The sequence below is a fragment of the Phyllobates terribilis genome, unplaced genomic scaffold, assembly GCF_046119375.1.
Source record: "Phyllobates terribilis strain yellow unplaced genomic scaffold, ASM4611937v1 Scaffold_2__4_contigs__length_985480577, whole genome shotgun sequence".
NCBI classification, from domain to species: domain Eukaryota; kingdom Metazoa; phylum Chordata; class Amphibia; order Anura; family Dendrobatidae; genus Phyllobates; species Phyllobates terribilis.
In genome coordinates, this window is record NW_027362762.1 from 177,485,892 (window position 1) to 177,507,010 (window position 21,119).

Below are 21,119 nucleotides of genomic sequence, written 5' to 3' on the forward strand. Positions count from 1 at the left end.
TAGAAGGGCAGCAATGTTCCCCAATGGAAATCCGCATGTGCTGTGCCCATGATGCGGATTTTTCCGCAGCGTTAAAAATCCGCAGCATGTCAATTAATTTTGCGGAAACGCGGCGATTTCGCCGCCATTGACTTGCATTAGAACGCGCCAATTCCGCAAGACAGCATTTGTACTTGCGTAATTGGTGCGTTCTAATGTGCGGATGGTACCCGGGTGTGGAGGAGAGGAGAGTCTCCTCCACACCCAGGTACCATTGAAAAAGCTGTAAAAAGAAGAATAAAATAAAAAATAAATGTATTCTTACCATCTGTCGGCCCGCGCAGCGCTCCCGCTTGGTTCCCGGCACTTGCAGTGAGTTGTAGGACCTGCGGTGACGTCAGAGTCATGTGACGGGTCACGTGACGCTGACGTCGGCAGGTCTTTCAATTCAAAGTTTCCGGCAGCCGGGAGAACGGAGTGAGCAGGACAGCGCGGGCCATCGGAGGTAAGTATATACACTCTCTCGGTTCACACTGTATAAATCCATGCTGTTTGCATGGATTTATACAGTGTGACCTAGTTATCAAGCACTTTCCAGGTGATGCTAACATCGCCTGGAAAGCGCTTGTCAATCTGCATGCGGAAACGCATGTGAATCTGCATGTGGATCCGCATGTATTCTGCAGGAAAAACGCATGCACAATCTGCATGCGTTTTTTCTGCCAGGGAGATGCAGAAATGATGCAGAAATTTTCTGCTTCATTTCTGCATCGTGTGCACATACCCTAGTTTTAACCCGCATGGAACCTTCTAGAGAAGCAATATGGTCGTCATTTTACTGAACATCCTTCAAGCATTCTATATATACCACACATGAATATGATATATCCATATTTCTGGGCGATATTGTGCTTCTGTGGGTTGCCAGCTATCAAAACTTCTGCAATTTTACCCCATATATGTGAATCAAATGCCCGATCATGGTTACAGGAAATGCTTCAAAATGGTGCATGCGGTTTTAGAACTTTTCACTAAGTCAAAAATATTCTTTATTAAGATTTTTCAGTGCTAAAAAGTTGCACATTTCCCATAATGTTGCAAAAATTGCCCCAAAGTAATTGGCGAATATAAAATCTCTTTAGAGGGGACTTGAGTAATTTGCGACAAATTTAGCAACTTTTCATAAAGTTGCAAATGATGAATCAGGCATCTGGAAACCCTAGACTCAATCCGCAATGGAGGACTAAAAGAAAAAAACAGGTGAATACATAATAATCTTTTTTATATAGCGCCAAAATATTCAGCAGCGCTTTACATACATTATCATTGCTGTCCCCATTGGGGCCCAAAATCTAAATTCCCTATTAGTATGTCTTTGGAATGCATAAAAATATAGACCTGAAAAAAGTGCAAATGGAAAGATGAATGTTGCCAAAAAAAGGTGCAAAACACTAAAAATTAATATAAAAAAACAGGTGCAAATACAATAATTCAGGCCCCATAATTTCCCTTTAAAAACATCAGTAGGATCAACCTTCTAAGCTGTCTATATGGGCATGTAGGTCATATGAAGCTGAATTAAATGACACCTTGATATATGCGGTCCAAAGTCTTATTCCAGGAAAAGACACATTTTTGTTAATTTGTAAATGAGCTGTTTAGGACTATGGGCCAGAAACAGATCTGCATGAGAATCTGCCTCCACAGCTATTTTTAATGAAAGGGGAAGTTATCAGTGTGAGATATGTAATCAACACAGAACAGTAGAACTGAACTTTCTCTCATTACAAACACATTTGCTGCAGCTCTCACAGCTCTGCTGTATTGCAACAATATTGCAACCTTGTGTGCCTGCCTGATGGAGGCTGGAGCTGAGGGGAACCTGCAGATGTTTCAGGTATAACCACTCTCAGCTCTGCAGTGAGATCAGGAGAGCAGAGAGCGGCCATCACACATCACACTGTTAACTCTGTCTCCAGAGATTATTTTACATGGAGGGGAGTTATCTTCCGGGCAGCGTCCTCCCCAGAGCCTGGAAGAGGTCATTTATACACTGGTCAAAAAAATAAAGGGAACACTTAAACAACAGAGTATAACTCCAAGTAAGTCAAACTTCTGTGAAATCAACCTGTCCACTTAGGAAGCAACACTGACAATCAATTTCACATGCTGTTGTGCAAATGGAATAGACAATAGATGGAAATTATTGGCAATTATCAAGACACACTCAATAAAGGAGTGGTTCTGCAGGTGGGGACCACAGACCACATCTCAGTACCAATGCTTTCTGGCTGATGTTTTGGTCACTTTTGAATGTCTGTTGTGCTTTCTCACTCGTGGTAGCATGAGACGGACTCTACAACCCACAGAAGTTGCTCAGGTAGTGCAGCTCATCCAGGATGGCACATCAATGCGAGCTGTGGCAAGGTTTGTTGTATCTATCAGCATAGTGTACAGAGGCTGGAGGCGCTACCAGGAGACAGGCCAGTACACCAGGAGACGTGGAGGGGGCCGTAGGAGGGCAACAACCCAGCAGCAGGACCGTTACCTCCACTTTTGTGCAAGGAGGAACAGGAGGAGCACTGCCAGAGCCCTGCAAAATGACCTCCAGCAGGCCACAAATGTGCATGTGTCTGCACAAACTGTTAGAAACCGACTCCATGAGGGTGCTATGAGGGCCCGACGTCCACAAATGGGGGTTGTGCTCACAGCCCAACACCATGCAGGACGCTTGGCATTTGCCACAGAACACCAGGATTGGCAGTCGCCACTGGCGCCCTGTGCTCTTCACAGATGAAAGCAGGTTCACACTGAGCACATGTGACAGACGTGACAGAGTCTGGAGACACCGTGGAGAGCGATCTGCTGCCTGCAACATCCTTCAGCTTGACCAGTTTGGCAGTGGGTCAGTAATGGTGTGGGGTGGCATTTCTTTGGAGAGCCGCATCCCTCCAGAGGTAGCCTGACTGCCATTAGGTACAAAGATGAGATCCTCAGACCCCTTGTGAGACCATATGCTGGTGCAGTTGGTCCTGGGTTCCTCCTAATGCAGGACAATGCCAGACCTCTTGTGGCTGGAGTGTGTCAGCAGTTCCTGCAAGATGAAGGCATTGAAGCTATGGACTGGCCCGCCCGTTACCCAGACCTGAATCTGATTGAGCACATCTGGGACATCATGTCTCGCTCCATCCACCAACGTCACGTTGCACCACAGACTGTCCAAGAGTTGGCAGATGCTTTTGTCCAGGTCTGGGAGGAGATCCCACAGGAGACCATCCGCAACCTCATCAGGAGCATGCCCAGGCGTTGTAGGGAGGTCATACAGGCACGTGGAGGCCACACACAATACTGAGCCTCATTTTGACTTGTTTTAAGGACATTACATCAAAGTTGGATCAGCCTGTAGTGTGTTTTTCCACTTTTAATTTTGGGGGTGACTCCAAATCCAGGCCTCCATTGGTTAATAAATTTGATTTCCATTGGTGATTTTTGTGTGATTTTGTTGTTCGCACATTCAACTTTGTACAGAACAAAGTATTCAATGAGAATATTTCATTCATTCAGATCTAGGATGCGTTATTTGAGTGTTCCCTTTATATTTTTGAGCAGTGTATAAAGTGATAAAAGATGATTTCTCAACAACAAGGCCCCTGATATGAGACACACAGGACGTTTTCAGCATTATAAAGCCTATATTAATAGTTTTAGATAGGTCAAATGTTGTGACAGATTCCCTTAAGTCCAAGGGGGCGTGTAACTATTATACATCACACTGGTAGCTCCCCTTTTATTTAAATTATACTTTGGAGAAAGATGCAGATCAATGTGCTGCCTGTAAATTTTAACAGCTCACTTACATATAAGAAAAAATGTATTCAGCATTCTATGACTTGCTTGCCTATATAGACAGCTTAAGAGGGTTGATCCTACTAACATATTCCCTTTAACAAAATGTACCCCAAAATGAAAAAGCAGTGTGAAAAATTAAGTACACTCTTACAACTTCCATGTGCATTAAGAGGGTAAGTAGCAGCCAGCTGCTGAAAATCCAATGCCATTGATCAATTCATCAGGAAGTTTGACCATATCTATAAGGTTAAGTGCACACGTAGCGTTTTTGATGGGTTTTCGCTGCATTTTCCTCCACGGAAATGCATCAAAAATGCTATGTAATCCTTCTGCCAGCTAATGCAATGACAATCCTGATGTGCTGTGCACATGATGCTGAATTTTCCACTCAGGATTGTCATTGCTTTTAAATACGCAGCATGTCCATTGTATGCTGCGTTTCTGCAGCGTTTCCCGCCCATTGACTTTAATTGAACCGCAGCAAACCCGCAGGTATAAATATATCTGCAGATTTGCTGCGGTTGTTTGCTGCGTATTTGACTAGTAAATGGGTCAAATACGCTGCAAAAACGCACATCCGATGGTACCCGGGTCGGCTGGGGAGGACTACTTCTCCCATCATCTGACTGCTGCTCCAGCTGAAAACAGCGAGAGCGGCATGGCTGAGGGGAGCAGTAGTCTTCTCAGCCGAGCCGGCGCCTGTGTGCATGCGGTGTGTATATTACAAAAAAAAAAAACACCACCACTATCCTCACCTGTCCTGTGTCCTTACGATGTCCCCCAGTGATGCGATCAGGACAGCGGTACACTGCCGGGAGCACGCTCACTCCCGGCAGTATACATCGCTGCTGCCTGGATTGAGTTCACGTGAGGTCATCAGCTGAAGATCAGCTGATGAGCTCCGGGAGCTCCGTTTACGGCATTGGTGCTGCGAGGGAACATTCGTGAGAATGTTCCCGCGTATCACTGATACAGTATGAGGTCACCGGGGCTGATCAGCTGATCTTCAGCTGATGAATTCAAGTGACCTAACCCCTGCAGCAGCCATGTACACTGACAGGAATGATTTTACTCTCCTGTCAGAGTACAGAATGCTGTCTTAAACAGCAGTGATATCAGTGATTAATGTGACTGCTGTAGAAGTGACCCGGATCGCCGAGGGACCATCTGGATTACGTCGTGACGGTGGACAGGTGAGGGATATGTTTGTTTGTTTTTTACAGAAGATCGAGTGATTCGGGGACTGGGCATATAATAAAAAAAAAAATTAAAACCATATGAAATTTTGTTTCTATAAAATACTTTATTCTGGCCCTGTCTTTTATTGAAAAAGTGTAGAAAACTTAACTACGCGGTTAGTATAAGAGCCCCTCCATTACTAACCTGGGCTTCATGTCAGCCGCCAATACAAGGCTAACATGAACCTCAACCCCATTACCCCACTCGCAACCGCTCCAGGGCAGTGGGAAGAGCGGAGGCTAAGCGCCAGATTTGGCGCATCTTATGGATACGCCGTTTCAGGGACTGCTGAGGGGTGATATTATTAGCTGCGGAGGGGGCCAGGATCCATGGCCCCTTCCCTGGCTATTAATATCAGCCTGTAGCGGTCTGTTTAGCCTTTTCTGGTTAGATTTTATAGGGGGGCCCTATGTCAATTTTTTTTTGGCTTCCCCCTGTAATCTAGCCAGTAAAGACTAAGCAAACAGCTGTGAGCTGTTATTAATAACCAGGGAACATTGTTGGCTAATGGCCCCTTTCCGAGCTACTAATATGGCTTTCCCTCTTCTGGTAATAAAAATGATGCGGGAGCCCACGCCATTTTTTTTTTCCTTAATTTTAGCCTCTGTGCCCACGATTCAGACTTAACAGCGCTTTAGACGCATATTTTTGCTGCGTCCAAAACATTGCATTCTATTGAACGCATGTAAATTCACATGTGTTCACTGAACCATGTGGATTTACTGCATTCTATACATTCTAGTGGTCAAATTTATGTTGTGGAGAAAAGCGACTCCGCAAGAGAATTTGACATGCTGCGGTCCTGAAAGACTTGCCCCATGTCAGTGTCCACGGATGATCCGCAGCCTCGGATGCATGCAAAGTGGACATGGGATTTCTAGAAATCCCATCCACTGTGCTGTAACATCTGGATGCTGCGGGTTTAACGCTGTATATACACGCAGCTTCAAACTTGCAGTGGCTCCTGATCGTGGCCACGTACCCAAACTCACCTGCAGCATGTCAATTTCTGTAGTGGAGATGCCATTCTCCGCTGCAGATTTTGACCAATTGAAGTGTCATATGCGGTGGATTCACATGTACCGACAACAAAAGTGCAGCATTAGAACACCGTGTTTTGGACGCAGCAAAAATAAGCTGCACCCAAAGCGCTTCTTGTTTCTGATCGGGGGGGGGCATAGCGGTTAAACAGCTGTGAGCTGTTAATAATAGCTTTGGGACAATGTTTGCCTAATGGCACCTTCCTAGGCTAAAAATAGCTGCTCTCAGCTGCCCCAGAAATCACATGAATGGGAATGCTAATGGGATTGGGTGTATGGGATTATCTGATACCTAGCCCTTTTGTGTGTGATGACAGTGTCAATCAGACCCTTTCATTACTACACCTAATTAAAGTAAAGTAAAGCATTAAACACAGAGCAAACACTTTATTTGAAATACTACAAACACATTCTTAAATTAACCAATATGCTCACCCCAATTCATGCACACTCACACATCACATGCACACTCTCACACATCACATGCACACTCTCGCACATGCACACTCTCGCACACGCGCACTCTCGCACACGCGCTCTCTCGCACACGCGCTCTCTCGCACACGCGCACTCTCGCACACGCGCACTCTCGCACACTCACACATCACATGCACACTCTCACACATCACATGCACACTCTCGCACATGCACACTCTCGCACACGCGCACTCTCGCACACGCGCACTCTCGCACACGCGCACTCTCGCACACGCGCTCTCTCGCACACGCGCTCTCTCGCACACGCGCACTCTCGCACACGCGCTCTCTCGCACACGCGCACTCTCGCACACGCGCACTCTCGCACACGCGCACTCTCGCACACGCTCTCGCTCGCACGCTCTCGCTCGCACGCTCTCGCTCGCACGCTCTCGCTCGCACGCTCTCGCTCGCACGCTCTCGCTCGCACGCGCTCGCTCGCACGCGCTCGCTCGCACGCTCTCGCTCGCACGCTCTCGCTCTCTCGCACGCTCTCGCTCTCTCGCACGCTCTCGCTCTCTCGCACGCTCTCGCTCTCTCGCACGCTCTCGCTCTCTCGCTCTCTCGCACGCTCTCGCTCTCTCGCACGCTCTCGCTCTCTCGCACGCTCTCGCTCTCTCGCACGCTCTCGCTCTCTCACGCTCACGCTCTCTCTCGCACGCTCTCGCTCTCTCACGCTCTCGCTCTCTCTCGCTCTCTCACGCTCACGCTCTCGCTCTCTCACGCTCTCGCTCGCTCACGCTCTCGCTCTCTCACGCTCTCGCTCTCTCACGCTCTCGCTCTCTCACGCTCTCGCTCTCTCACGCTCTCGCTCTCTCTCGCTCTCTCACGCGCTCGCTCTCTCACGCGCTCGCTCTCTCACGCGCTCGCTCTCTCACGCGCTCGCTCTCACACGCTCTCGCGCTCACACGCTCTCGCTCTCTCACGCGCTCGCTCTCTCACGCGCTCGCTCTCTCACGCGCTCGCTCTCACACGCGCTCGCTCTCACACGCTCTCGCTCTCACACGCTCTCGCTCTCTCACGCTCTCGCTCTCTCACGCGCTCGCTCTCACACGCGCTCGCTCTCACACGCTCTCGCTCTCACACGCTCTCGCTCTCTCACGCTCTCGCTCTCTCACGCTCTCGCTCTCTCGCTCTCTCGCTCTCTCGCTCTCTCACGCTCTCGCTCTCTCACGCTCTCGCTCTCTCACGCTCTCGCTCTCTCACGCTCTCGCTCTCTCACGCTCTCGCTCTCTCACGCCTCGGATGCATGCAAAGTGGACATGGGATTTCTAGAAATCCCATCCACTGTGCTGTAACATCTGGATGCTGCGGGTTTAACGCTGTATATACACGCAGCTTCAAACTTGCAGTGGCTCCTGATCGTGGCCACGTACCCAAACTCACCTGCAGCATGTCAATTTCTGTAGTGGAGATGCCATTCTCCGCTGCAGATTTTGACCAATTGAAGTGTCATATGCGGTGGATTCACATGTACCGACAACAAAAGTGCAGCATTAGAACACCGTGTTTTGGACGCAGCAAAAATAAGCTGCACCCAAAGCGCTTCTTGTTTCTGATCGGGGGGGGGCATAGCGGTTAAACAGCTGTGAGCTGTTAATAATAGCTTTGGGACAATGTTTGCCTAATGGCACCTTCCTAGGCTAAAAATAGCTGCTCTCAGCTGCCCCAGAAATCACATGAATGGGAATGCTAATGGGATTGGGTGTATGGGATTATCTGATACCTAGCCCTTTTGTGTGTGATGACAGTGTCAATCAGACCCTTTCATTACTACACCTAATTAAAGTAAAGTAAAGCATTAAACACAGAGCAAACACTTTATTTGAAATACTACAAACACATTCTTAAATTAACCAATATGCTCACCCCAATTCATGCACACTCACACATCACATGCACACTCTCACACATCACATGCACACTCTCGCACATGCACACTCTCGCACACGCGCACTCTCGCACACGCGCACTCTCGCACACGCGCTCTCTCGCACACGCGCACTCTCGCACACGCGCACTCTCGCACACTCACACATCACATGCACACTCTCACACATCACATGCACACTCTCGCACATGCACACTCTCGCACACGCGCACTCTCGCACACGCGCACTCTCGCACACGCGCTCTCTCGCACACGCGCTCTCTCGCACACGCGCTCTCTCGCACACGCGCACTCTCGCACACGCGCACTCTCGCACACGCGCACTCTCGCACACGCGCACTCTCGCACACGCGCACTCTCGCACACGCGCACTCTCGCACACGCGCACTCTCGCACACGCGCACTCTCGCACACGCGCACTCTCGCACACGCGCACTCTCGCACACGCGCACTCTCGCACACGCGCACTCTCGCACACGCGCACTCTCGCGCACACGCGCACTCTCGCACACGCGCACGCTCTCGCTCGCACGCTCTCGCTCGCTCGCACGCTCTCGCTCGCACGCTCTCGCTCGCACGCTCTCGCTCGCACGCTCTCGCTCGCACGCTCTCGCTCGCACGCTCTCGCTCGCACGCTCTCGCTCGCACGCGCTCGCTCGCACGCTCTCGCTCGCACGCTCTCGCTCTCTCGCACGCTCTCGCTCTCTCGCACGCTCTCGCTCTCTCGCACGCTCTCGCTCTCTCGCACGCTCTCGCTCTCTCACACTCACGCTCTCTCACACTCACGCTCTCTCTCTCGCACGCTCTCGCTCTCTCACGCTCACGCTCTCGCTCTCTCACGCTCTCGCTCGCTCACGCTCTCGCTCTCTCACGCTCTCGCTCTCTCACGCTCACGCTCTCGCTCTCTCACGCTCTCGCTCTCTCACGCTCTCGCTCTCTCACGCGCTCGCTCTCTCACGCGCTCGCTCTCTCACGCGCTCGCTCTCACACGCTCTCGCGCTCACACGCTCTCGCTCTCTCACGCGCTCGCTCTCTCACGCGCTCGCTCTCTCACGCGCTCGCTCTCACACGCGCTCGCTCTCACACGCTCTCGCTCTCACACGCTCTCGCTCTCTCACGCTCTCGCTCTCTCACGCTCTCGCGCTCTCGCTCTCTCACGCTCTCGCTCTCTCACGCTCTCGCTCTCTCACGCTCTCGCTCTCTCACGCTCTCGCTCTCTCACGCTCTCGCTCTCTCACGCTCTCGCTCTCTCACACGCTCTCGCTCTCTCACACGCTCTCGCTCTCTCACACTCACACGCTCTCGCTCTCTCACACTCACACGCTCTCGCTCTCTCACACTCACACGCTCTCGCTCTCACACGCTCTCGCTCTCTCACACTCACACGCTCTCGCTCTCTCACACTCACACGCTCTCGCTCTCTCACACTCACACGCTCTCGCTCTCTCACACTCACACGCTCTCGCTCTCGCTCTCACACGCTCTCGCTCTCTCACACGCTCTCGCTCTCTCACACGCTCTCGCTCTCACACGCTCTCGCTCTCACACGCTCTCGCTCTCACACTCACACGCTCTCGCTCTCTCACACTCACACGCTCTCTCACACTCACACGCTCTCTCACACGCTCTCGCTCTCTCACACTCACACGCTCTCGCTCTCTCACACTCACACGCTCTCGCTCTCTCACACTCACACGCTCTCGCTCTCTCACACTCACACGCTCTCGCTCTCTCACACGCTCTCGCTCTCTCACACTCACACGCTCTCGCTCTCTCACACTCACACGCTCTCGCTCTCTCACACTCACACGCTCTCGCTCTCTCACACTCACACGCTCTCGCTCTCTCACACTCACACGCTCTCGCTCTCTCACACTCACACGCTCTCGCTCTCTCACACTCACACGCTCTCGCTCTCTCACACTCACACGCTCTCGCTCTCTCACACTCACACGCTCTCGCTCTCTCACACTCACACGCTCTCGCTCTCTCACACTCACACGCTCTCGCTCTCTCACACTCACACGCTCTCGCTCTCTCACACTCACACGCTCTCGCTCTCTCACACTCACACGCTCTCGCTCTCTCACACTCACACGCTCTCGCTCTCTCACACTCACACGCTCTCGCTCTCTCACACTCACACGCTCTCGCTCTCTCACACTCACACGCTCTCGCTCTCTCACACTCACACGCTCTCGCTCTCTCACACTCACACGCTCTCGCTCTCTCACACTCACACGCTCTCGCTCTCTCACACTCACACGCTCTCGCTCTCTCACACTCACACGCTCTCGCTCTCTCACACTCACACGCTCTCTCACGTCAGTAATCCATGGCTAATCAAGATGTTGGCAGCTAGGTGGCTGTTTGGAACACTGACTTGGCCTCTTGACTACGGTTCAGCCAATTTATTTTCTTGTCTCTAATATTTGTCATAAAGAATTAGGCCAAACATCATGCAAGGATTTTAGCGCTCTTAATACGCTGTGTTATGAATAAGAAAAAAAAAAAAGTGTGCCTGGCCATGAATTGGGAGAAACAACCCAGTCTAAGTTTTGAACTGGTTAAAAAGTGCACATGGACTTTGGTTAATCCATGTGTTTCACAGTGAGAGCCACTGTTAGTGGACTGTCTCTGCTATGTCTAATAGAAAAGGGCCTCCCAAGATGTCCAGTGCATACAGGGGCGAATTTATTAAGACTTATGTTTCAAATGTTCGTCTTGAAACAAACGCCTGCAGAAGTGCTAAATTCACTTAAGGTTGCCCACCTTCTTAATAAATTCGGCGCATATTTGTGGTGTGTGCACTGATCTACTAAACTTTTCTTGCATGCATGAAGTACAGTTTTCTGGGCAGCACCATGGCTCAGTGGTTAGCACTGCAGCCTTGCAGCGCTGGGGTCCTGGGTTCCTATCCTATCCAGGACACCATCTGCAAGGAGTTTGTATGTTCTCCCCGTGTTTGTGTGGGTTTCCTCTGGGTTCTCTGGTTTCCTCACACACTCCAAATACATCATACTGATTGGGGCTCACAATCTAGATTCCCTATGGGGACGGTGATGATAATGTATGTAAGGTGCTGTGGAATTAATGGCGCTATTTAAGAAATACATAATAAATATACACAAACACACTCTCTGGTGGCACAAAAGGTCAAAAAGTGTGCATGTACAGTATGCCTTGTGGTAGTAATAAATTCTCCCCATAAGCAGCAGCTGAGGTCTGGTACGGGGTGCACCCTGTAATCTCCTCAGGGGCGTACGTTTTAATTTGTGGCACCAATATTTTGTGCACATTTTCTGCATTTATGTACTGGCCGTTTATGCTTTAAGGATATATCATGCAGTATAACAAATATAGAGATGTTGTAAATTACTAATCTAAAGTTTAATTTCCATAGGGACAGAATGATGCTGCTAAAATTAGAACAAGAAATCCTTGAGTTTATTAATGACAATAGGTAAGTGCTGCCGGATCCTTCTCGCCATGTAGATGGTGAGAATCCTTACATAAATCAGCATGCTGCGGCCCGCATATATCCCGCCTGTGATGTAGTGCTAATCCCAGAGGTTGGTGTATTTTTATTTCTTGACCTATTTAGAAATAAACATCAAAGTATAGATATTTTGTCTTGGTGTGATGCTTCCAAATGAGGTTGTTTAAATGGAGCATGTGAATAAATTTCCCCTAGATTTATACAGGACACGGATGCGATGCTTTTTGTTGAGGCGCTAAAGCTTTTATGCTTAGAAATTAGGTTGCTTCTTTTTTAGGGCTGTTACCTAGGATAGACATTTAAAGGGGTAGCGCACATTCTAATAATTTGACAATTTTACAAATGTCAAAAAAACCCTTTTATTTAATGTTAGAATTAATATAATATAATTATCACCGCAGCGCTAACGTCCTCATCTCAAAAGTGTCTCTTCATCGGTGGCCTTGTTCCAGTCCTGGAAATATTCAATTGGAGGGTTAAATACATACAAATTTTGCCTCCATTGCCTAACATTAGAAATGTATAGTTTTGTAAAAAAAAGAATTTTGGCTCAGTTTCCATATTTTTCTAATTTTTATGGGGAAACCAAAGTTGTTGGCGGGTGGGCGTTATCTGAACAAATGATCAAATTGTAATGCAGTCGGTTGCACAGTCTGGCCTTAGGGTTGCATTGCGCTCTAATCTTTCAGTTTTGAATCTTGCCTTTGTTTCTTTTCTTTCTTCAGCAATCAATTTAAGAAGTTTCCACAAATGACCTCATATCACAGGATGCTTTTGCACCGTGCTGCTGCCTATTTTGGCATGGATCATAATGTAGACCAAACAGGCAAAGCCGTAATCATTAATAAAACCAGTAACACACGAATGTAAGTGCCCCCCTGCATGGCATGTCCCCAATTCGTTATTTGCTGTTTTTTTGTTTTGTGTAATTCATTGCCATTCTTTGTGCCAAATTTTTCAAACTGGCGCACACTGTTCGTGAATTTGGCGTAAAGTCAAAAATAAGTGCAGTTTCGCCAAATTTTGTGACTTTTTAAAAAGTCGCAATTCATGAATAAAATGAAAACATCTGGAATCATCTGCAATCACTGAACTCCACCGACAAAGCAGGGAAAAAAAGAACAAAAAAGCATAGCACATAAAGTAGACTTCAAAAAGGTGCAAATAGAATAATGAATTGGGCGCAAAAAAAGATACAAAATACACAAGATAACAAATGGACAAGCACAAAGCCTGGCGACAAGATTATTAATTTGCACATAAGAAATGTACTTTTTATCTCTGACATGGTGTTCCTCCCAGTCACCGGGGTGGCGCAGCAGCGAGGCTTAGGGCACATTTCCACGTGCCGACCACGGTAGTTAAATGATCGTCAATGTTGATTTACTAGCCTGTTTAGACAAGCCAACAAACAATCTGTGGCCACAGAACAATCTTTATCCAACCATTTTGTCCCCATAGAATAATAAGTGGTCGGTAGCACATCACCTATTCACACAGGACTATGCACTGCCGAATTTTTAAGTTGGCTTAAAAATCATTGCTCCCAACGAACGAGCGCTTTGTCCGGTGATTGCCAGTCCATTCATATTGATATCGTGCAGGAGCGAGACAATGACTAAATTGCTTTTTAGTTACTGTCTAGTGTGCCCACACAGCTTTGATTGATGTCCCACCCAACACTGCTTCATGCTGATAGGACATGAAAGCGGACAGTATGTACTTTCAGCAAGAAAACTGTAGCCTGTCCTCATTGCAGCATTGTCCAGTTGACTGGACAAAGTGGCGTGTCGCAGTATTAAAAGTTCATCTATTTTTTCCATTCTAATGTTTAGGGCCTTCCAGTCGGTTGTTTAACACTATATTAGTGTATGGTGTAGTGGCCTGCCCCTGATTTAGGCCCCTTAATTAGCCCGAAGGTTCCCTTTTAAGTGCTCCATCATTAGTCTCTCGAGAGCTACAAACATGTTATCGGGAATGATGAATCACATTTCACTATCTATGTGTGTGAGATAGAATCATAGAATGTTAGAGTTGAAGGGACCTCCAGGGTCATCGTGTCCAACCCCCCTGCTCAATGCAGGATTCACTAAACCATCTCAAACAGATGTCTGTCCAGCCCCTGTTTGAAGACTTCCATTGAAGGAGAACTCCCCACCTCTCGTGGCAGCCTGCTCCACTCAATGATCACCTTCACTGTCAAAAAGTTTTTTTCTAATATCTGTTCTGTATCTTCTCCCATTCAGTTTCATCCCATTACTACTAGTCTTTGTGCTAATAAGAATAAAGCTGATCCGTCTACGGTGAGATAGCCCTTCAGATATTTGTAGTCCGCTATTAAGTCTTCTCTCAGTCTTCTCTTTTGCAAGCTAAACATTCCCAAATCCTCTAACTGTTCCTCATAGGACATTGTTTGCAAACCAGTCACCATTCTGGTCGCTCTTGTCTAAACTTGCTCCAGTTTCTTTGTGTCTTTTTTTAAAATGTGGTGCCCAGAACTTCATACAGTATATCAGATGAGATCTGACCAAAGAGGAGTATAGGGGGATAATTACTTCAGTTGATCTAGACTCTATGCTTCTGTTAATGCAATCCAGAATTGTATTTGCTTTTTTTGCTGCTGCATCGCACTGTTGACTCATGTTCAGTCTGTGATCTATTAGTATACCCAAGTCTTTTTCACATGTGCTGTTTCCTTAGCCTTACTCCTCCCATTCTGTATATTCTTTTTTCATTTTTCTTGCCCAGATATAGGACTTTGCATTTCCTTTTAAACCATTCTGATAGTTGCTTCCCACAGTTCCAGTTTGTTTTAGATCTTTTCGAATTCTCTCTTCTTTAGTATTAGATGAGCGAGTACCGCGTGCACCCATCCATTTGTCCCCTTAGACAATGAATAGAGCAATAATGCCCAGGTGTGAACATGTCGCTTTTTTAAATTCCGTCTGCAACTAGGAGGAACGAGAACGCTGGACCCCCCTTACAGTAATCATAGGACCCCCCGCTATCATGTCATTTGTGGCAAAACCCTTTGAAGCCCCTGTAGACTGTGGCACTTAAACAACTTTCTATTCACCCCTGTGCTGTCTTAAGGCCCCGTCACACTTAGCGACGCTGCAGCGATCCTGACAACGATACGACCTGTCGGGGATCGTTGCTGCGTCGCTATGTGGTCGCTGGTGAGCTGTCAAACAGGCAGGCTCACCAACGATCAGAGGAGCAGCGATATCGTGGAAAGAATCTTTCCACGATGTTCTGCTCCTGGTTACCAGCCTGCTGAAGCAGGAGCAGGCTGGTAACCATGGTAAACATCGGGTTACTAGGGGCACACGCGCACCTAGTAACCCGCTGTTTATCACGGTTACCAGCCTGCTACGGTGAGCGGGAGGTTACCGCTCACTTTAGCAGGCTCGTAACCATGATAAACAGCGGGTTACTAAGTGCACGTGTGCCCCTAGTAACCCGATGTTTATCATGGTTACCAGCCTGATCGCTGCTCCCGCTGGTCACACACAGCGATGTGTGCTGACCAGCGGGAGGGCAACGACCAAAAAAAGGTCCAGGACATTCTGCAGCGATCAGCGACCTCAAAGCAGGGGCCTGATCGCTGCAAAGTGTCACACATAGCGACATCGCTGGTGAGGTCGCTGTTGCTTCACCAAAACCGTGACACAGCAGCGATCTCGCTATGTGAGACGGGGCTTTAGGAGAGTATAAAGGGCTCCGTTACTTGTGATCGCCGACAGTTTTATGAATTGTCCTTGTTTTGTCAGACCTGAACAAAGGTTCTCTGAGCACATCAAAGATGAGAAGAGCTGCGAATTTCAACAACGGTTCATCCTAAAGCGAGATGATGCCAGTATGGACCGTGATGATAATCAGGTAGAGCGGATTGTTTTGATGATTTTTGCCTTGCTTCACATCCTCTGTCAGTGTGTTCACGTTTGTAACTAAACATTGCACAGGCTGTGTCCCTTAATTTTATACACTTATTTTTTTATTTGGCTAATACAGAGAAAAAAAAATCTTTGTGCGTTTTGATTATGTTGTCCTACCATTGATTCATGCATATACATTTACAGTATGTCTACATCAAATTCCATAAATGACTGACCAACGCAATCCCATCTCTGATCCCCACAAGTCTCCACTGACCCCCATCTTGTAGCCTGTAGGAATGGAGAGATTGCCATGGATGCACATCTCTTTCAAGATAAGGCCTTGTCCTTGATGTAGGTGCAAGTATCAGTAATGGGATTTGCATCTGCAAGTTATTTGGAGCTGATTATTTTTCTTCTCCAAACTCAAGCTGTTTGTTGATCCCCTTCTTCGTGGAGAGGCTTTGCAATGAGATCCTTCAGCAATTACCTATTTTGCCACCCTTTAAAACTGATTCTGGAACAGATTTTTTTTTCTAGTTACTTCCACTGTTCCTGTTATTATTTTCATATTTTATAGATCAGAGTTCCCTTGCAAGATGGGAGACGGAGCAAATCCATAGAGGAGAGAGAAGAAGAATATCAGCGAGTACGGGAAAGAATTTTTGCAAGAGAGGTAAATGTTTTTCTTTTGCCCATTTTATTCCTGTTGCCTTATTCACTTGTGATGGAGATGATCTATAATCTGCTTTGGCTTTGAAATGTGTTTTTTGTGTAAAGCTAAAAACGCTTATAGTCCTACTTGTTTCCTGTTCTGTTATGCCGGCTATCTAGGCAGAATTGTAGGCTGTAGTACAGATTTGGTAAATGTGGATACTACTCAATAATACAGGCCTGCTCATCGTTATTGGCACCCATGAAGTTTAAGTACATAATGTGAAAGTACATAATGTGGAATATCTCTTGAAAAAAAATTAAGTTAAAGGTTTTTTTGTATAGAGCACTCGTGTTAAAGACAAAAGAGCAAATAATAAACAATAATTTAAAGGCAAAAACAATGGGAGGGAAACATAGAAAAACCTAAAGCTTGCTGTGTTGTATTGACACCCTTTACATTAATTTAGTATGGAAACACATTGACTCGCCTGTGGTAAATCACAAAAGAGATTCTCCTGTGATTTAATTTTTGGTGCCTATGGCACATGAATTGGCCAATGAATGACAACTTTAGTGTTTTAAAAAGCCACTTGGTAGGCCTTGTTCCTTTGTCACAATGGTGAAGACAAAGGAGCTGTCTGAGGACATCAGAACTGGTTTTGGCAAACACAAGACTTCCAAAGGGTATAAGGCCATCTCCAAAGACCATAGTATCCCAGTTTCAACAGTGCACAATGTTAAGAAGCTTGCCAAGCATGGAACGGTCAAGAACTTCCCTGGATGTGGAGGAAAATTGACAAGAGATGTCTTCGAAGGTTGGTGCGAATGGTGGATAAAACACCACGTCAAAACATCCAAGACCTAAAGGCCAACCTGGAACAGTCTGAGGTCATGGTTTCAACAAGTACCATATGCCACACACTAAACCAAGCAGAGCTTTGGGTGAGGGCCAAGGAAGAAACCATTGCTGAAGAAAAGACATAAAAAGTAACTCCTGATCTTTGCCAAAGAGTACCTTGATCAACCACAATCCTTGTGGGAAAATGTTCTTTGGACAGATGAAACAAAAATAGAGCTTTTTAGCAATGCAAATCAACAGTTTGTTTACAGACGGCGCAATGAAGCTTATAAGGAAAATAACACCTTAACAACAGTTAAGCATGGAGGAGGATTCATAATGCTGTGGGGTTACTTTGCTATGTCTGATACAGGAGGCCTTGACCGTATCACAGGAATCATGAAATCAGAGAATTATCAAGAGATTTTGTAGCGAAATGTCCTACCCAATGTAAGAAAACTTCATTTGTCGAAGATCATGGGTCCTCCAGCAAGAAAATGACACCCAAAAGTACACAGGAATGGTTGAAAAAGAAAAAATAGACTGCTTTGAAATAGCCAGCAATGAGTCCTGACCTCAATCCCATTGAAAATCTTTGTGGTGAGCTGAAATCTTCCATTGGGAATAAAGAACCCTGCAAACATTCAAGAGCTTGAACAAAACTGCAAAGGAACAGTGGGAGAAAATTCCAGCTGAGAAGTGCAAGAAGCTTATAGATGGCTACAAGAAACGTTTGGAGGCTGTCAGCAATACCAAAGGATGTGCAACCAAGTATTACTTAGGGGTTCCTTTATTGCTGCACATGCTGTTTATTCTGTTTCTTCTTTGAAATTTCAACATGGAAGTTGAAAAACAATGTTTTATTGTTGTATTACTTTGGACTACTAATTAAGAAATCCTGAGGATGTAACTTTGGTACACTTCCATTTATTTCTGAAGATATTGTACAATCTAGGAAAAAAAAAAGAAGGGGAGTCAATAATGGTGAGCAGCACTGTACTTGCACAGCTTTAAGGAGTTGATCCCTTTCAGTAGATGAATGTCCACAGCTCTAGGATATTAAGAAACCATTGCTATACTCGCTCTCCCCAGGTTCACCAGTGAGATCTGCCGCTTCCCCTGGTCCCTGGTATTGGCTGTGGCTCTGGCCTTATGTTGACACCCAGTCAGTGAGCGACTTTCAGTGTAAATGGAGTGCCACAGAGCACTGATTGGCTGTCGATATGACGTCAGCACCACAGCCAATGCCAGACACTGGGAGCAGTGGTGGAGACTCATAGGTGGACCCAAGGAGAGGTAATACAGCGTGGATTGTGTCTTTATAACCTGCAGATGGGAACATTCATTTAGTGAAGGGAGCAATCCCTTTAAGTACCATAGCTGTAGTATGGGAGCACTATTAGTATCTGATCATACTGTTTGTTTTTTATTTTTTAGTCTGCCCAAAATGGTCATATTCCTGATAACAGGTAAGCCATGTAAAATGTTGCTTGTCCATAGTGACCTACTAATGACATTCACAGATCATGGCTGGTTTTTATGTTGTGTGTATATAGCATGTGACCAGGTAATAAATACATAACTTTACACAGGGGCACAGCCGATTGTGAAGAATATCTGACATCGTTTATACTTAAGGTTTCGCCGGTACCAATCCTGGAGATTTTCCGTAGGCTGCTGGATCCATTTAAGCGCAAACATTTTAGTGTAGGCTGATAATTCTTTACAACTGAGACCGCAAAATGCTGCAGTTTAGTTAAAGGGTTTTCACTTATGCTAGTGACATGACATCACTGTCACCTCACATCAGTGAGGATCTGACCCCTTTAAGGTCTGGTCCTGACAGCCGTATTTCATGTTCCATGTACAGACCATAATGCCTGGACTGACTTGGACGTAGAACCCCATATATACCTATGAGGCTGTAGGTTTGACAAGTACGACTGGCTGATCATAGCCTTACTCCTGCAGATCCCGAAAATATAATGCTTATTGTTGTGATGTGGCACCCCAGCCATGCCCCAGCTGTGCAGGCACCTGAAACTGGATCACTTGACACTGGATTGACTTGACTGGAGTTTCACTGCAGACCCCTCAACAGCCAGGGACTGCTGTGCAAGAATAGCCATGAAGAGGGGATCCCCCCTGCACCAGCTGTGCTTATGTTATTCTGAGGATCCGTAGGGTACCAGAGGCTAGACACCCCCAGTTATGATGACGTGATAGACACGGTGAAACCCTGAACATCAGCTGTACTTCACTTTTCTCTTACATGCAGTGCCACCTTAAAATGCCAAACTCAATACTATTTTTCCCTCCCTCTTCATGTAACCTACAGACTCTACCGTGAAGGCTTTTCCACTCTCTCTCACAAAAGGAGACAATTGTTTAGGTACCTTCTATGTTGTGTACTATACATATTCTCTGTCCAGGTCGCTGGTGCCCACACCTTCCTCGCATGGCTGCTTGTGAGGTTCTTCTTGACATGTAGTCTGTTGCAATTGTCCTTTTCTGCAATGTGGGTAGGGTGCCCTGTATTTTTTTTTTCTTTCCATCAGAAGACTGGTTAGTATTCATGGCTGCTACATCATTTCTGTTTTCTTGTGTGATGTTCTGTCTGGTTTGGAGCCCTGTGCAGCCATTGTGCTGCCTCCGCTGTTGTGTCCATACAGTAGGGCATGATGCATCTATAACCGTGGGATAGCCATACGAGTTTCCAACTATTTCCAGTTCTTTTCGTTGTTTTGGAGATAGATCCTGGACTGGCTTCCAAGTATCAAGTTCTCCTGAATGTCCAGTTTCTAGTTCATCATGTACTGGGCTATCAGAGTTGCATGTTCAGTTACTGATGTGTGTTTTAACATTGACAGAGGCTGGATCTATTGTTGCTTTCTCATTATTTTATGCTGGGCATACACTAGACATAAGTGTTTGCCTGTAAAGACTATCACTCTGAATGACACCTGAAATTGCCCATGATTAGGAGATAACTCTGCCTTATCTGTGATCGGAGTGTAGTCATGACCCAGTTGATCTGCACATACTTTGGCACATTTGTATATCATGACTTTATAATTTTCCATCTGTATCCATCATCCAACATTTGTAAATGCTCTGAATCAGGCTTTGTGGCCATCTAGCCCTCAAGTGTATGACCAGCCTTACTCCAGAAACCCAACTGTGCCGGCGTTATTTCTTACCATACAGTAAATGTTGGCCTTGGCGCTGTCTACATCAGCCAGATTTCATTTGATTTTTGACATGTGCTGCAGATTCCTAGTTCGCGACTCCAGAGATGACATTTTCCAATGCACTCACGCTCCTATATACGCTCCTAAAATGCTATCTAGGACTGATTTGTAGGACCGTTTTTTCTATATAGGATGGATAGAGTAACGCACTCTAGGTTATATGCATTAAAGAGATTGGGCGGCAGCGTTAAGAGAAGAATTGCTGAAAGTGTAAGCACTAGACACGTTAGAGTTCCCATGAGTCGCAGGAGGCCTCCGGAAGGAAGGCGTTTAACTCACAGCTGTTCCTTTCTCTCCCACTCACATGCATACTCAGCTCAGTGTGCATGGGCTCGTAAAGGGAATCTCACCAAATTTAAAAGTAGAATAATGTAAGAGACACTGACTGCAGTGATGTGTCTCTGGGCTACCTGCTGCAGTTTTGATGAAATCACTGGTTTATCAGAAGGAAACTATCACTAGAGAACCAGTAAACCTGCTGCCATTCAGTCCTCTATTTTCATGAGCTCTGTGTAACCCTG

The 21,119-nt window shown here is 46.6% G+C and overlaps 1 protein-coding gene across 12 annotated transcripts in view; it reads left to right on the forward strand.

Moving 5' to 3' along the window:
- R3HDM2 (R3H domain containing 2) overlaps nt 1-21,119 on the forward strand; it is a 162,579-nt gene that overhangs the window by 106,642 nt on the left and 34,818 nt on the right. For 8 of the 12 annotated variants that reach the window (XM_073663326.1, XM_073663327.1, XM_073663325.1 and 5 more), the window contains 6 exons: nt 11,879-11,938; nt 12,700-12,840; nt 15,748-15,856; nt 16,433-16,528; nt 18,785-18,816; nt 19,686-19,739. In XM_073663326.1, the coding sequence (XP_073519427.1) occupies nt 11,879-11,938; nt 12,700-12,840; nt 15,748-15,856; nt 16,433-16,528; nt 18,785-18,816; nt 19,686-19,739 (492 nt within the window). The remainder of the gene's footprint in view (nt 1-11,878; nt 11,939-12,699; nt 12,841-15,747; nt 15,857-16,432; nt 16,529-18,784; nt 18,817-19,685; nt 19,740-21,119) is intronic. The other 4 variants (XM_073663329.1, XM_073663333.1, XM_073663332.1 and 1 more) reach the window with 1 other exon arrangement.